This window comes from Lepisosteus platostomus, chromosome 9 (genome assembly GCF_059453375.1).
Source record: "Lepisosteus platostomus isolate fLepPlt1 chromosome 9, fLepPlt1.hap1, whole genome shotgun sequence".
In the NCBI taxonomy this organism is placed as follows: Eukaryota; Metazoa; Chordata; class Actinopteri; order Semionotiformes; family Lepisosteidae; genus Lepisosteus; species Lepisosteus platostomus.
The window spans coordinates 43,521,327-43,538,124 of NC_142619.1; the positions used below are offsets into that span (position 1 = coordinate 43,521,327).

At 34.2% G+C, this 16,798-nt stretch overlaps 2 protein-coding genes across 8 annotated transcripts; one reads left to right on the forward strand and one right to left on the reverse strand.

Annotated features, from left to right (window-relative positions):
• Positions 1-1,743: 1,743 nt before the first annotated feature.
• On the reverse strand, positions 1,744-4,215 carry ndufa5 (NADH:ubiquinone oxidoreductase subunit A5). Its single transcript, XM_088645140.1, has 5 exons — positions 4,114-4,215; positions 3,314-3,358; positions 2,506-2,622; positions 2,341-2,406; positions 1,744-1,963 (listed from the first exon to the last, which is right to left on the reverse strand). Exons 1-5 carry the CDS (start codon positions 4,132-4,134, stop codon positions 1,862-1,864), a joined length of 351 nt encoding a protein of 116 aa, XP_088501266.1. The 5' UTR covers positions 4,135-4,215; the 3' UTR covers positions 1,744-1,861.
• Positions 4,216-4,252: 37 nt separating this feature from the next.
• Positions 4,253-16,203, forward strand: LOC148655036 (ankyrin repeat and SOCS box protein 15-like). 7 transcript variants are annotated; one of them, XM_088645132.1, is made up of 10 exons: positions 4,253-4,328; positions 5,505-5,625; positions 6,959-7,011; positions 7,082-7,213; positions 7,489-7,647; positions 8,210-8,455; positions 8,558-8,729; positions 9,328-9,901; positions 14,556-14,709; positions 15,532-16,203. In XM_088645132.1, exons 2-10 carry the CDS (start codon positions 5,525-5,527, stop codon positions 15,705-15,707), a joined length of 1,767 nt encoding a protein of 588 aa, XP_088501258.1. In that variant the 5' UTR covers positions 4,253-4,328; positions 5,505-5,524; the 3' UTR covers positions 15,708-16,203. The 7 variants fall into 7 exon arrangements, with proteins under 7 accessions (XP_088501258.1, XP_088501263.1, XP_088501261.1 ...); XM_088645137.1 differs by having other exon boundaries at positions 4,255-4,328; positions 5,505-5,565; XM_088645135.1 differs by having other exon boundaries at positions 4,258-4,328; positions 5,505-5,577.
• Positions 16,204-16,798: the final 595 nt, after the last annotated feature.

Consider the following 16,798-nt stretch of genomic DNA (forward strand, 5'->3'; position numbering starts at 1 on the left):
TTATGCAACAGTCACTAAAATGTTTCACAGGCAGTCACATTGATTGATCAATTAATCAAAATGATGGCAGAATATTTAATCAATATTCCTAACCCGTGTAATTTATTTTTCTAAAAATGTGCCTGCATTCTTAGTGATTTTGACATTTGGCAGTCATAAAGTCTAGACGTTTGACTAAACAAAGCTGAAAGATGAATGAGAGATTTAGTGAAAGAAGCATTAAACATTAGAAGAGCTTTGAGTTTAGAAAGTTTAGAAAACCCTCAACTCATGAAAGGAGCTCTCTTTATAATAGGATGATGTTATCAGTACTGCTTTGAGTCATGTTATGTTGTTGAAAGAATGCTTTTGATAATCACAATTATCATCTGTTACTCCATATACAGTAGCTCATGTGGAACTCATAAGCAACATTTAAGGCAAGTTTAACTAACAGCAGGTCTGGCTGGAAATATTTCAGTAGAAAAAAGTGTGATCAGTCTGCACAATCCATATTTCATGTACTTAAAGTATGTGGTAACTTACCAGCCAGAAAGCACTGAAAGTGTGAAATGAAATATGAATCTCCAGTGTTATTTTTTGTTTTGCGCAGTGTCAAGTTGAGGGAATTGTCAGGCTGCCTTATAATAAATAACTTCAAAAGGCAAAGATGTTCTAGCTATTTGGCCCATAATCATGGATTAACAGTAATCGAAAGCTAAAAATTTAATTTATGATTGGCTCAGTCCACCCATATTGGTCAATGAAAACATAACTTATATGACATTCTTTGCATAACTTGTCCAGGTTATCATTGGTTCAAAGTATTATTTTATTAGTTTTATTCAAGTTAAAACTAGGGTCTGATAAACAAACCAAGAGTATGATTGTGTCTTAATGTACAGTAGAGACAGTTCTTGCTGGACAGCAGCACTCGCGTGTTCTTTGGTTATTTTTAAATTATTCTTCTTCACTGTGCAGGAAAAACACCCTCCAGAATATGGTTTGCTTTAGTTTGTTTTAGGTGCCCGTGCCCATTTCAGTACAGGGAAGAATTATTTTAGAGATCATTGAAGGGATGGTGTATATTAACCAATAAAAATGTGGTGCACAAGGACCTGAAGCCTGAAAACATCTTGCTGGATGACTATTTCCATATTAAGGTATTGACTCAGACAGTGGACGACAGTTCTGCCTATTGTGTGCTGTGAAACTGACAATGCAAAAGCCTAAAGATTTAGGGTTTCATGTTCTGTCATTTAATGTGGACCATGATTGAGGTTCTCTCATACATCTCCATAACATTATACATTGTGTTTTTATTTTAAAAATGTGCATGCAAATCCAACATCCTTTTTGCCATTATTGCGTGTCTGTACCAAGCCCAAGCTGTAATGGGAAATTGCATAGCATAGCCATTCCGAGTTGATATGTGCCATGGGGCTTGATGAGCTGCAAATGGGCTTCCATAGTCTCTACCAACATCATGACATCAGTGTGGGACGTGCTGCTCTTCCAGTCCATGTTAACTCCCCTGTAAGGCACTGTGGGGCTTTTGACCTGTCGGATGGTAAATGAATCTGACGGGGGGCCAGGACTATGTTAAGTGGGTGGATGTTATTTACACTGCTGTCAATCGATTTGCTCCACACAATATTCTATCACTTTAAAAGCTCACAAAGAGATTATTTTTCTAATGCTTCCTTTGAAAAAACAAAACAAAATTTTACATTAATGCATCTGTCTCAAATAATACAAAAAATGAAATATTTATCAATTTATTGACATATAATACACAATAAACAGGTGGTACGTCCAATGACAAAAACCATGGAGACATAAAACCTGAAAGATCTTGATATTCATTTCACTTTAGTTCAATTTAGATTGGCCATTTCCATTGGTTGGCAGGGGGTTCTTCAACTAAGGGCTCCCAGGGTTTCCACTCTAACATCTTCCTGGATAAATGAAGCTCGTTCTCTGCCTGTGGGTATGAAAAATGACTACCTTTAATACAGGAATACATTTTAATCATTTTAGTAACATACAGACACAGTGCACAAGTAAACCAAAAATACAACTTTGAACATTCTTGATGTAGCAGTGTCATAATATTGTATCATATAAATGTTTTGATAGACATTAAAAATCTAGCTGAATTCCAAACAGAGTGATACAGGGATGTCTTTGTCACATAAGACTCCATGACGGAATGATGAGGTCAAGAGCAACAAAAGTGAACAATATTTATTTGCTTGTGTGTCAAGAGCAGGAACAAAACAATGCTAATAGCCATAAGACTTTATTCATTTACTGACAATATCAACAGGAACTACTCCACTAATAACACAAGGCACTTACCTGTAAAATAACCTCTTCTATTTGTCCAGAGTTAATTTTCTTTTCAAGCTTTTCTACATCAGGTTCCTTGAAAACAAATATATTAACAAGTGATATTTTTTACTACAAGAAAGAATAAAGGCACAAAAGAACTTAGGAAGAATATTTCGTATTAGTATACTTTACCGCTGTCACCAGATTAAGCCTTTCAGTAATGAATTGTTCTGTGTACTTTCTGTAGGCAGCATCCTGAGGAATAGTCTGCAGAGAGGCTAGAATTTTTGTGTAAAGTATCCTGAGGCGCTAAAAGAAAGAACACTTGTGTTTAATTAAGAAATAACGTGATCTGGTAAATATGCTCCACAAAGAATGTAAAAACATCTTTAACATGTAGGCTACCATATTCTGTATTCCAGGAAAAATGAAAACAAACCACAAAATTATCTATATCAGCAATTCCACTCACTTTGTAAGAAGACTTCAATACTCAGTAACAATAAAGAAAAGAAGTTTTTATTTCAGTCTGCATAACTACTAAAACTGGAAAATATATTCCAATGATATCAAGGAAACATTTAATTATAATTAGAATGCTTCCATATATAGATATAAGATAGACAATATGAATATTAAAAAGCCACTACCATATTATACATTGCTAAAAATATTTTTTCAGGCACAAATATCTCTATAAAATCAGTTTGTAGGGAGTGTTTTCAGTTACACCCTAATGATTTTTGTCTTATTTCTTTAAATGGTTCTCCTAATACATGTAGCTCATCTAAAGAGAAAAAAAATATTGTGAATACATTAAAAACTGGTCGATAGCTATATCACTATACAAGCAAGAAGACATGCATCAATTTCTTTTGATGCACACATTTTTTTCTTTTTGCTTCACGTTTTAAATATTTCTCCAGCTATGAAAATCATGCGGGAATAATACATCTATTAATCTTCAAAACTAAACATTAAACTCATTAAAATAACTTACCTCATGTGGATTCTGAGAAACTGCAAGGCCCAATAAGCCAGTGGTCTGCAAAAAAGTCAACATTAATATATTAAAGAGCTTTTATGCGAAGGCGTTTCGTACTGTACATATTTATAAAGGAGTCTTTTGAAGACAGTCGCCGAAAACGATATGCAAGTTTTAGAAAAGATAAACTACTACTTCGTATATGCCCTCGATATCGAAACAGCAAAAACATGCACTGATAAACATTAAATCACTATCTAACGAACGACGTCGAACGTAAATGTGACGCACACCATTTGTCAGCGAATGCAACGATAATTACCTTGTATATGCAATATATTTCGGTTGGTGCGTTAAATGAAATGTTTTATTTCTTTATCTATACAATAGTCAAGCTCAAGATCACTTCGACATGTCCACAAATAATCTTGAACGATTTACTGCCTCAATCCAAAAATCTATACTCAAAAGATACAACACTGACAACCATGACATTTGTTTATCAGTTTTCAGTTATTAAATATCAAACATATTACAAATAGTACTTCCAAATAAAATAAGAACATGAACACGGATAATGCATTACTAAATAAACCAATGTAATGCAAAACCTCGATAACAATAATACAATTTCGCTATTCAGCATTACCCTTCACTTTGAATATGTAAATAACTAATAATCAGGTTAAGACTTATTCATATTAAATTAACACTAATACACTAACACGACCTAATTCAGTATCCATTTTCATTCTTGCCAGCAACCGTCTCAGACAACTATAATATCAGCTTATTTGTGTGACCTCCATACTTACCTTCTTCAACAAACCAGCCATGTTTTCGTGCACAGGATTCTGGGACGCCAGGCGAAAAAAAGAGCACTTGTTTTATCGATGGCTTTTCCAGATAGCTAGACAGGATAAATCAAGTGCCGTCTTCGACATGCGAGTCCTGTGAAATACTGTAACAAGAGATTTCGTGTTGTGATGTTTACCGAGGCATGTGTATGAGTTGCAGAAGTCATCTCCAGGCAAGCTCTGCAAGGAAATCTCATAAGGACAGATTTTAGATCACCTTTTAAATTGAATTAATGTGTTTGAATATAGTATTCAGTGGTTTCATATTTGGGAAGATAATTTGGTTTGGTTAGGCGGTTTTGCCTTTCTTAATTGTTTAAAACGCTCGAACCTGCATGCAGATGCCAAAAACATTGAAACACAAACTCGCGTCTATAAAATGTTTTGCATGAGTTTAAACCAACAGATTGGAAAAACGCAAACTAATAACGTACGTTAAAACGGACGGATTTGTGATGCATCCTGAAACTGAGTTACTGAATTCTGAAAGCTACATGTTTTTTTAGCTTTATTTAAGAAAATCTTATTGACACTAAAGATTTTAAAATAGTTAAATATCGGATACATGAAGACAATTTAAAGACTCAGAGGAGATTTCTTTGCAGCTGTGTTGTTCTTTACGGCGTGTAATTTTACTAGTATTTTAATTGTTTTTTTTTATTAACAAATACTGAATGATGAATATAACTTTTAGGTTTTCTATCCTCGGCCTGGGCTGTGCTTCTTCTAAATGAAGTCAAACCTTAAAATAAGCCGAACATGACCTTGAATTTGTTCTTTCATTTTAGATAAGAGGAAACAGTCACTATTCCCCAAACTGTTTTTGTGTTCAAATGATTTATATAAATGCGACTAAAAAAAATAAAAACTGTTCTATTCTGTTTCAATGTAGTTGTATCTCTTCATGGGAAAACTGGATTATTGATGCTGTTGTTTTAATTACAGATTTTCCATTATTTTATTTCCACAAACGTTTAATAGCATGATGTACATAGCAACAGCAGACAGTTTTCGCATGAAAAGTTATTTGTTGGAGGCATGCTGTTCTGCTTTTGTGATAATCCAGAAACTACTTCGGAACAGGTATTTTAAATGAGTTCTCAAATAATGAAGGATGCTGTGCTACGTTCTTATAATAGTGATGGAATGGCTCTTTTCTGCAAGCCGTCTGGCACTTTTGATTTGACAGAGGCTAATAACCCTAATACTGGAAATACAATGTAATTTTTTTAAAAAATCTATAATTAAAAGGATGATTGATAATTGAGTTTTTACAGCTTTGATAGCACTTCTTGGCAGTACATCTGTAGTCTATACTATTTTAACAGAGTGTTCTGGATTGTTAACAGGTAATACTCTTTGTAAAGCAATGGAGAACATTGACAAAATGGATGAAGATCAGCTTACAGAGTATGCAATCCAGCTGAGTATTCACGAATCATTCTCATCTTTGTTGATATTTAAAGAGAGGTACAGAGAACTGCACATGTTTACAATTAAGAAAAAAAGTGATTGATTTAGATTGTACTAACACCTCTGTTTAGGAGTAACATTCTGTCACATTTTGGAGAAGCATTGCCCTTAGTTTATTTTTTATTTTTTTAACATTTTATAGCCTGGCAAAATGTCAATATTTCCTTTATTTTAAGATTGACTTTGAAATAATCTAATCTATTATCCTAGATAAGATTATGCAGTCTGCAAAAGGTAACGGACTGGGTTTTTGTTTTCATTCCCTAGCCGAATATTACTGTACACAAAAATCTCCTAGATTGTCATTTCTCTACATAACATCTTTTCTTTGTGCTTGAGATGTTTCAAGCATTATTAAAAAAGCAAATCATGTCTGTCCTCAGTATGGTTACACCTGCAATATCTTTACGTTTTAACTTCTTAAATAACACTCTCATTATTGTTTCCTAGATCATTTAAGTACAGTATTTCATAATATTCTTTAAAACTGGTAATATTTTAAAATTCACAGTACTGAATAACTATATTTGATATTCTAATGTTTAAACTGTGTTCTGTACTCTTTCTCTTTTTCTGTCCACAGAACAAAAAACTGTATTTCAAAACTAGTTAAAAAAAGATGGAAAGCAATTTGAAGTGGCTCTGGTATGTGTACAAATACTCATGAGAGCCACTATATGCATTCTACATCTAGTTTTTAAGTCATAAAATAGTTTCCATCTGTTTATGGTTTCCTTTTTGTATTATTTTGAGGTTTGATGTTTTCCATCCCATTCTTTAGATTGCCTTTACAGAACAAAAAGTATGTAAAAACAAGTTTGAAAACACTTATTGTAACCTCTGCATTTTATAAGTTATGATTAAAGCAAATCCACTTTTTGTACAAATTTACTAGTTGAAAACATTATCTTCCTGTTGTATTTTAATCAGAAACACTACACAACTAAGGAATGAAATCCATAGCAAATGTAGCACCTTACCAAGGAGAAGCAAAAGCTGGGAGAAAAATATTGTATTCTTGTTCCAATTAAATCTGGCTCTTGCCATGCATACTGTAACAGACAAAGTGTCTCTGCCTTAGACTGAGTCATTCTTTTGTTGTGATTTACAATAACAAAACTGTGTCTAACTTATTGAGCATGTCTTTAACCCTTTCATAACAAATCATTTCATGTCAAGGAATTGGAATCATAATTAGATCAGCATTCAACAGCCACATCCTGTGCTCTTCTAAATAAAACTGTTTCAGAAAAAGTCTTATTTGTGGAAAAAAGCTGTATTACAAAAAAAAGACAACCTAACCTTTATTTTCCTGTCATTTCTTCAATAGTCTGGAATCAGTCAGTCATGAAAACCAAAGGATAATGGAAGCGATCCGGCATGGTATGTATCTTTTTTTAGATGTCTCTATTTTAAATCATAATAAATTCCAAATCATTTTGTTGTTTTCCAGGTGAAATATTTCTCCTCCAGCAGCTTGCTAAGGTTAAGTCTGCCTTCCATGAGACAGATGAAAGAAGATGGTTTCCCTTTCATGAAGCTGTAGTCCAGCCTATACTACAAATCCTAGAGATTGTCCTGGATGGTAAGTCATTTTTACAACAGTGTGCTTCATAAACCAGTTTCTGTGAACCTGTCTGTGTAAGTACAGTATGAATTACACTATAGTGTAATACAGAATATTTTAATCACAACTGGGATGCAGTATTTGCATAACAATGATTTTGTAAGGCTTAAGATTCTTTATAGCCTGAGTTCTTGGTTTATTTACATGTAGATTTATACACCATGTAAAAATCACAATGGCTAGCTTATGAGAAACCATCAGTAAAAATGAACCTCTGGGATTTTGTTTGATAGCTTCCTGCGAGGTATCTTTGGAGGAGACAACACTGGATGGAGAGACAGCTTTGACTCTGGCAGTTCAGGCTGGTCATGTGCAGAATGTGAGGGCTCTCCTGGAAAAGGGGGCTTCCCCTCACAACGCCAACAGGAAGAATGAGACTCCTCTCTTGCTTGGTAGTACTGCTTTATTACCTGAGAAAGTACATTGTGCCTCACTGCCAGGAATGCATAGCCTTGGATTTTTAACTCACAACATCTTCTGGAAATTGAAACATTTTTCAAGGAGCATTGAAGATCTCAGTGGGCTGAAGGGTTGTGATGATCTTCTAAAAATTGTAATGCATTTTGCTTGGCAAGACTTGAATTCCAGTGCTTTACCCACAGTACTAATTTATCTTACAACCGTAGGAAAAATTGTTTCAAATCAGGACATTTGCTTTTCAGTTTCATAAGGTTTCAATTAAGGTTAAAGGCTTGTCATTGATAGATGCCATATGAAATCGATACAGCCTTGTACAGCTTCTAACCTAATGCAGTTTCTATTTTTTTTCTAACTCTGACTGTTGGAGGGTCAGGGCTGTGACTCAAAGAGTAATCTCAAAATAAATCATCTGTCTTGAGTGAAACAAAAGGAGTACAGGGGTTCCCACTAAAATAATTTGTTCAATTTAAAATACTTTTTATAAGAGGATATTTATATATACTGTATATAATATTTTCTCTTTCTCCTGCAAAGCTGTGAGGAGTGGGTCACGTGAAATGGTATCCACTCTTATCAAGAATGGAGCTTTCGTGGACCAGCTATGTTTGAAAAAGTGGACAGCAGTGCATGAGGCAGCCAAGATGGGCCAAAGTGACATCATGTCCCTGCTGTTAAGAAATGGAGGCAGCATTTCTCAAAGAGATGTGTACGGAGTGACTCCTTTAGGAATAGCTGCTGAATATGCACATGCAGATGTGTTGGAGATTTTGATACATAAAGGTAAATAATACAAAAAAAGATTGTTCCTTAGACTACACCTCTTAGTTAAAAAAAAACCCAAGTATAGTATATATTTAAGCAAATTCCTTTCCTTCTCACTAGGTGGTGATGTAAATGCACAGTCTGATCACGGGGAGAGTGTGTTATTTGATGCTGCTAGTGGAGGGAATCCAGACTGTATAGAGTTGCTCCTTGAGTATGGTGCAAGTCCTAATATTCCCAATTTAAGTGGACATTTGCCAATTCACAGAGCAGCATATGGAGGTCATTATCTGTAAGTGTGTGTGTGATGCTGCCTTCTGTCTTCTACACATTGTTGTTTAAAAATACTTTCAATCACTCTATGATGCTTTGGTGGTAGGAATACTAAAGTTTTATAATACTGTGTCCATATAATATGCTCAGAAGTTCACATTTTCCATTTTGATTCAGTGTATTTGTTTTTGTTATAATGATCAGCTTTGCAATTATGTATTAGATCAATGCCAACTGTTTGTAAAATGTATATACGATTGCACTAATTATCTCAAAAAACAATAGTTGCTGTTCTAGTTGTTGAGAAAGTGGGTCTGTAGAGATATTTTAGATACAGGAGGAGAAGGAGACAGTTATCCTGCAAAGGTATTCTCTAGTCAGAATCCTTACTGAAAAAGAATTGCAGTGATTAGATAACATGCTAAAGTCTCTGGTAGAGTATGAATTCAATCCTTTTTGAACTTTCAAAGACGTATAAGTGGACGTAAAAAAGCATGCAGAATATGTTTTTTTAGGCTTTCATTATAGTGCAGTACAGAATTGTAGCTTTCTCATTTTATGACTTGTCATAATGTATGAACTGTAATGTAATGAAGCTCCACTGCATTTCTCCACAGGGCAGTGAAAATTCTTATTCCTGTTACCTCGAGAAAAGCCATCAGAGATAGCGGGCAAAGCCCTGTTCACTCTGCAGCAGATGGAGGCAACGCTCAGTGCCTTGAGCTCCTCATCGAAAATGGGTTTGATGTCAATGTGGTCTTGGAGTCTCAAATTTCTGACAACTATGAAGATGCAAGAAGAACCCCTCTGTACTTCGCAGTTTCAAATGGAGATGTTACGTGCACTGAGTTGCTTTTAAAACAGGGTGCAGCAACAAACAAAGATCCCTTAAACTGCCTTCTGGTGGCAGTCAGAGCAATGAGGTATGAAATTGTAAGGCTGCTTCTTGCATACGGAGCAGATATTAACTGTTATTTCACTATGGTGCATGACACCATTTTCCCCAGCGCCATTCAGTATTGTTTGAAGGATGAGATGATGATGCGACTTCTGCTGAACAATGGCTATGATGCTGAGAAGTGCTTTTGCTGTGACCATGACAAAAGCTTTCTTCTGGAGTCTCAGTGGGTGTCCGTCTTTACGGAACAACGTGGGTTCTCTCTGAGCCGCAATGAAGGAAAAAAGACACCTGTGAGTACCTCAAGAGGTTACCCCCGTATTGTAATAACTACATTTTAGCTGTCTAAATGGAATGTGCCACCAAGGAGATGATAAAGGGTCATTACAATGCAAAAGTTCTAAATAAGAAAATAAAAAAAAACTACAGGAAACTAAACTTTTACACTTGTTTTGAAATCTGAAATCTCTTTTAAATACAAAAACCACTACTGTAAGTGAGAACTGCTATAATCTAGAAATTCAGATTTGTGCATTACAGTTGTCGAAACAGTGATCTGTACGGATCTTGTATTGCTTTATTATAAAAATATAGCAATCTACTGTATGTCTAAGGGGCTAAAGTTTTAGGACTTCTTTCAGAATGAGGAAGCTTTTAATACTACTTTAGAGTAATTTGATATTACGAGTTTATCCTTTATAAAACATTCCAGAGGACAATTAAATGATTTGTATGTTGTATCGTCAGTCAATAATTTGTTGAATAATTGCATAATTGTACAATAGAGTTATGTAAAATAGTCGTATTTCATTTTGGAATAAAATATTTTTATCTCATAGATGTTTTAACATAAGCAGTGTCTACCATAATTCAGGGGGGCGATTCCATTACAGAAATTCCCTAAGAGTTACTTTAGAGACTATAGAAAGAGTTTTCAAGATGAGTGAGTGTCAGAGTACATACTGTATCAAGTTCAATATTTTAAGTTGCTGGAAGTTAACTGTCTAAAGAAATCCTATAGAGCTAGTGTTGAGAGCGCAAGTGTTTCAATGAGGTAAAATAGAAGAAGTCGGAGAATGATTGTAAAAATCTGTGTTGCTATCATGTCTATCTCTAATTTAACCACCAACCTATTTTTGTCTTGAAATGATAAAAAAATGCGTATTTTTTGGAGAGTTGTATTTTACTTTCAAATACTGTATATGTTGCCTTTTCATTAAAAATCATCTCTTTATGCAACCTAAAAAGCCAACAAAAACTATTCCTGTTTTAGGATGTTTTTGAACTGAAACTAACTGTAACAAATTGTTTATGCTTTGATCCTGAAAAGTAATTATTGTGGTTACTGTTGCTACTGACATTTGTTATCAGCACAACAGCATTCCATACCTACCAATGCAGCCTGCTGCCCTCAGCAGGGTTGTTGGGGTATCATGTTCTAGTTGTTCGCTAATGGCCACAATGTGTTCTCGTCTTCCAAATTTATCCTAAATAATCAGAGTAATCAGTAGCTGAAGAAGGAAAATTGTTTATTTTCATTTCATGAAAAAAGACATAGCTTATTCTGTGGAATTAATAGCTTAGATTCTTAATTAAAATTCTACCCTTTTACTGTATGGTATAAAGAAAACTGTCATTTTCTTCTCTGCTGTCAACAAGCAGAGACACCATGTCACCAGTAGCTAAAAATGGCTCATTAGAATTAAGGGCTGACTTTGGAATGATAATGATCCTAAACACGCTGCCTGCATGAAGAAAATCCTTCCTTATTTATTTTACAAATAATCATATATTCTAAAATAAACTATTATTTCTCACATTATACCACAATGCCAGGAGTATGATAAATTCACTGCAAGAAGCTGAAGCTACTGCATTAGCAGGAAACTCTGACGTGATATGAATAAATGAAACATGGCTAATGGAGAATAACAAAATACGCACACAACAGAAGGAGTGGTGAGGTCAGATTATAAAAACAACTTAAAAGCTTGAGGACTAAAACCAGAAGCTACAAGCACTTTAGTACCTATATGGGTTAAAGTGGAAAATAACAATTCTAAGGGTTAAACAGTACGTTTATTCTTAGACCACTTAATACTGTCTTTTAAGATCTTGTCTTTTCAAACCATCAAGTCAGAGTGAGGGAGAGATGACAGAACCATTAGTGAACTGTGACCATAATATAATGTATACTTTGAAAGTTTCCAACTGTTGTTATCCAAAGTACACTATTCACAATTTCCAGAAATCAATTTGTGAAAGAACGAGACAGTTTAAGACAAATTAAATGCGATAGGATAGATATGAAATCACTGAAAAAGATTCTACTTGAAGCACAGAAGAAATGCATCTAGAAAGTGAATAAATCAAAAGGTAAAAAACAGTATCCCAAATGGTTCAACAAATCAATCAGGAAAATATAAGGGAAGAGCAAGTACTTTATTAAATTATTAAAAATAACCTTTTTCAGTTAAAGAATGTTCCAGTTAGGGTATGGCAATGTATTGTGTTGTATGCAGTATATGACACACACAAGTAAAAAAGGTTATTAGAAAGCCCAAGAGTGTAGCTGAAAGGAATATACCATAGGAGGTTAAAATAAATAATCATAGTTAATAATAAAGTTCTTTCAGTACAACAGCAGAAAAAGATCTTTCAGGGAATAAGTAAAGTATGTCCAGAAATGGTAAACTTTTAGAAAATGAAAGGGAAATGTACCCAATGTAATTACTTAATGGTAATTTTTAAATTACCTTTCAATTTATTTATAGGTCCTGACTAACCAACATGTCAGAGCTTTTGAACAAGCATATTATCCTCTATAATATCGTTAAGTAATCAAAAAATAAAAATAAATAAATTTGCAAAATACATATTTTTTTCTCCGATTTAAAATAGAAAATGGCAATTTCATTCCATATAGGAAGGAGTTCCATTAGAACTGGATAATTGTAGCATAACAGCCAAAGAGGATCTACAGGGGCTAAAGGACCTTAAAACTAATAAATTCCTGGGGCCTGCTAGTATTTCCCAACTGTACTTATGGAAATATTACTCATAGATCCCTAGCTAAGATACCTCATCTCTCACTTTAGTTGAGCTCACCCACAGATCAGACTTGCAAATGTAATAAAAAGGTCGACTGACCTAAACCTGAAATGCTAGATGACTCATTCTTACTTTTGTTACTGGCAAATTTATTCAAATAAATTACAGCTAAATTAGAAGAATACTTTCATAATAAGAGCACCAGGTCTTCGGTACACAAGTTAGTGAACAAGGTGCAGATGTTACACAGCATGAAGCATCCAGAGTAGAACAGTAACACAAAAAGGAGACAGGGGTTCAAACATGACACTGAGACTCTTGTCAAAGAAGGGGAAGAGGACAGATGGAGCCAATAGGAATAGAGATGTTGAAATAGGTAGAGGACAGATCTAGAGATCTGTTTTAGATGATGGGATTGTACCCAAGGAGTAGATGTCTCACAGGCAGGCATTAATAAGGGAGGAACGAAGAATATCCTTAGAATTTATCAGAGTAATATTCTCTACAAGAGTAGAGGAAAGAAGAAATGGACATCATCTGCATACTCATATAAGTGATATGAAAAACTGGGAGGAGAATAGGTGTCCTAGAGATCGAGTGTAAAGAGAGAATTACATGGGTGATTCTGAGATGTAGGTACTGTAACTATGCATTAAAGAAATCTGAATGTTAATGTAGTCCTCATCAAGATGAAGTGGGGGAGTAATAAAACATGAAATCATGATTGGGTATTCAGGTAAAAGCGAGGAATTGTAAGACTTTAGTGAGAATAGTGGTTTCAGTTTTGGTCATCATGACAAATCAAATATATTAAAGCCTGGAAAGAAGACTACCATAAAGAATTCCGGGACTCAGGGACTGCAATACAGATTTTCAGTCTAGAGAGCAAGGGAGAGAGAGTGGAGGCTTGATCTAACCATGCAAAATGGAGTATATATTCAACCTAATGGACCACTGCAGACTCAGTAATAAAACTGTGTCGCAGGGTCAAAATATAAAATTAAAACTTTTTTTTTCACTAATTTGGGAACTAGAATAGGGAACATATAAAAGTTGTAGATATTTGGAACAGTCTTCCAAGTGAGGTAGTTAAGACCTCGGAATGCTGGGTTCCTCCAAGAAACTGCTTGACAAAATATTTAGACTTAAAATTTAAACTTCTTTTAAACTTAAAAATGAGTTTTAGACTTAATTTAGGTACTAACCTTCAAGCATAGATTTAGTGGCCTTTTTCATTTTTGTCCTTTCTTCTGTTCTATTTTGGTTCTTTTTCTTCTATGCATTTAACATAGGTGTTAAATCTAGCTCATTAATTCTTCTATACAGTAGCTGACATCATTCATTAAAATAAGAGCAGCTCTCCTAGAATAGATCCTTGTGGTAATTAGTACTCAACTAACCATTTCTTCCAGGTTCAGTTTTCTTCCCTTAAAATTATTTTATCTGTCCATTTACCAGTTTTTGTCCAGATATGTGTATTCACTTTATGAATATTTTTTATATATCTTATATTTCTTTTACATAGATGTTTACATTAAAGTCTTATCATGGCTAAATATACCATATCATGTGGTTTGTGTGAATTCAGTAATGATGCAATACACAATAAGCTTCCATCAAGTAAACTTTAAACCTTAAAGTGGGGCACACTAAAAGAAAGCTGCACAACGTTATGTTATTCATATTTTTTTATTTTCCAAAATCGAATTAACCTTTACCTGCTGTTTTTAATCTTTTTTTTATTTTCCAAAATCAAAATAACCTTTACTTGTTCCTTCACAGCTCATACAGCTCTGAACTCAAACCTCTTAGCGTTTTGTTTCTCACAAACTCAGAATTTCAGGGTAGGATTTCTGGTTTTGCCTCACTCAGCCACTTGTGTTCCTTGTTTTCTAGTTCTGCGACTTTATCACGGTTTCCTGGATGTCTCACTTGGCTGGAAACTTAGTGAAGATTCTTTTGGATTATGTCAACCATGTTCCAATATGTTCTAAATTAAAAGCAGTTCTGGGGAAGCTGAAAGAGTGGGCAGTAATTTGTGACATTCTTGGTAAGTTAATTTAAATTACAGTATACCATTTTGATTTTGCGGAGTACCTGGATGTTGGTGGAACTGATTTTGTAGTGTAGTGTATAAAATTTTAAGGTCGAGGTACTCAGGGCTGAGTAAGAAATGGTACTAAACATGGATTGTCACTGTTTTACTAAGTAGTATGATTTTGGAATAAATAATTTAGTAACTTTGATGTTTATATACTTCTACTAAAAAGAACAAACATAATGTAAAAGTCAAAATATCTATACATGTAAATACATGTAACAAAATACAAATTAAAATACAAATTACACCACCTAAAGAAATATCAATTGCACTGTAAATGTAATTTCTAAGATAGCTGTTGTCTTAGTTTTGGTTATATGAAATGAAATTATTGCTTTTCCAATAAATGTTTTTCCATTAAGCTTTTTTGTTTTGAGTTTGGGGGAATATATTAAAACACCACAAAAGTTTAAGAACATAGAAAAAGCACAAGGCAAATACTTCAAAATATTTGTTTATAATACACAAAAATCATTTTAAGTAAAACATTTCGAAAATGGAGATAAACGCTATCTGCAGTCTGCACCTTAGTCAATAATTTAAAAAACAGTTCTGATTTATCAAATAAAGGTGGTTGTTTTCACTGCAATACATTTAGTTTTAAAAGACCTTTTATTTACATACTTGTCTGAAGTGTAGACATGCTGTTGTTGCTGATGTGCAATGAGTCTGTTTTTCAAATGTCTGAAAATTGTCCAGGCAAAATTCTGTATCCCTTTAATTTCTTTCTTATGAAACAGTTAACTTTTTGAGCTGTCATTTTTGTTCCAGAAAATCCTCGACCACTGAAGCACCTGTGTCGACTTGTGATACGAAAACAAATAACACTGAAAAGACTGAAGAAACCAGAGATTGTATCCTCATTGCCAATTCCAACTGTTCTACAACATTATATACTATACAGGGAGTATGATTTATATGGAAGAAGCATTCACCTGACACAGTGAATATCAGGGTCTTCCTTGTCTGTCTTTGCTATTTTTTGGGGGGGTTTTTCAGGATCTTTTTTTCAGGATAGAGGTCCTTGCAGTTTATTTGATTTCTAAGGAAGGGTAGGCTATACAATCAGTGCAGCATTTGGTGTTTCTTAAAATGAATATTATTTTTACTATTATTTAGAAATAAATTGAGGGCTTGACTCTTGTGTTAGAACTGCCGCTGCTGAGAGAACAAAATTATATAATATCTGATATCCATGGTGGAGGACTGGTTTGGCCACCTACATCAAGTGATCTGAATGTTTGTGATTTTAACCTGTTGAAACCTGAAAATTGAATATTGAAGGTGTATCAGTTTGGTGAACATAGGGTAACTTGTTTGGAAATAGAGGATAATGTACATACTAAATTGATTTATTTTATTTATAGCAATAAATATTAATGCCATGGGTATTAGTGGGTATTTAATTTGATTAAAAAGCTGCCTGTAATCTATTGTGTATTTGCTTTTCATTTCTGCATTAATTCAGTTGAACGTATTGTTAGTCTTTTTGGGCCAAGTGACCACTTTTTTTAGGTTGAGACACTTACAAAACTAGCAGGACAAGTCCTTAAAAAAAAACTGGATTCAGTTTTGATCATTTTTTCTGATGACTTTGTATCCAAACACAAATTCACATCATAATAATAATAATAATAAACTTTATTTTATATAGCGCCTTTAAAGGTGGCTTCTCAAAGCGCTTTACAGGATGACAATAACAATAAATAAGAAGACTACAACAATAAATAAGAAAATTTCACAAGACAGGACACAATTATAATTACAACAATACAACAATAACAATAGAGGAGACCGTGGAAGATGGTATTAAGAAGAGCAGAGGGGTGAAGAATGGAACCAGTTAAGTAAAGGCTTTTCTGAAGAAGAAGGTTTTGAGTCTGGATTTGATGGAGTTTAGAGAAGGTGACTCTCTAATATCCTTGGGCAAAGAGTTCCAGAGCTTGGGGGCATAGCAGGAGAAGGCCCTGTCGCCCATACAATGTAGACGGGCTTGGGGGACAGTAAGGAGGGCAGAATTTGAAGAGCGGAGGTTGCG

Bases quoted from the DNA above. Each gene is read 5' to 3' on its own strand.
- LOC148655036 (XM_088645132.1), top strand. From the start codon at position 5,525: ATGGAGAACATTGACAAAATGGATGAAGATCAGCTTACAGAGTATGCA. The intron at 5,626-6,958 runs GTACAGAGAACT...TTTCTTCAATAG, and splicing joins TTGTTGATATTTAAAGAGAG to TCTGGAATCAGTCAGTCATG. The intron at 8,456-8,557 runs GTAAATAATACA...CCTTCTCACTAG, and splicing joins GGAGATTTTGATACATAAAG to GTGGTGATGTAAATGCACAG.
- ndufa5 (XM_088645140.1), bottom strand. From the start codon at position 4,134: ATGGCTGGTTTGTTGAAGAAG. The intron at 2,623-3,313 runs GTAAGTTATTTT...TCTTTCTTTTAG, and splicing joins TTTCTCAGAATCCACATGAG to CGCCTCAGGATACTTTACAC. The intron at 1,964-2,340 runs GTAAGTGCCTTG...TCATACCCACAG, and splicing joins TAGAAGAGGTTATTTTACAG to GCAGAGAACGAGCTTCATTT.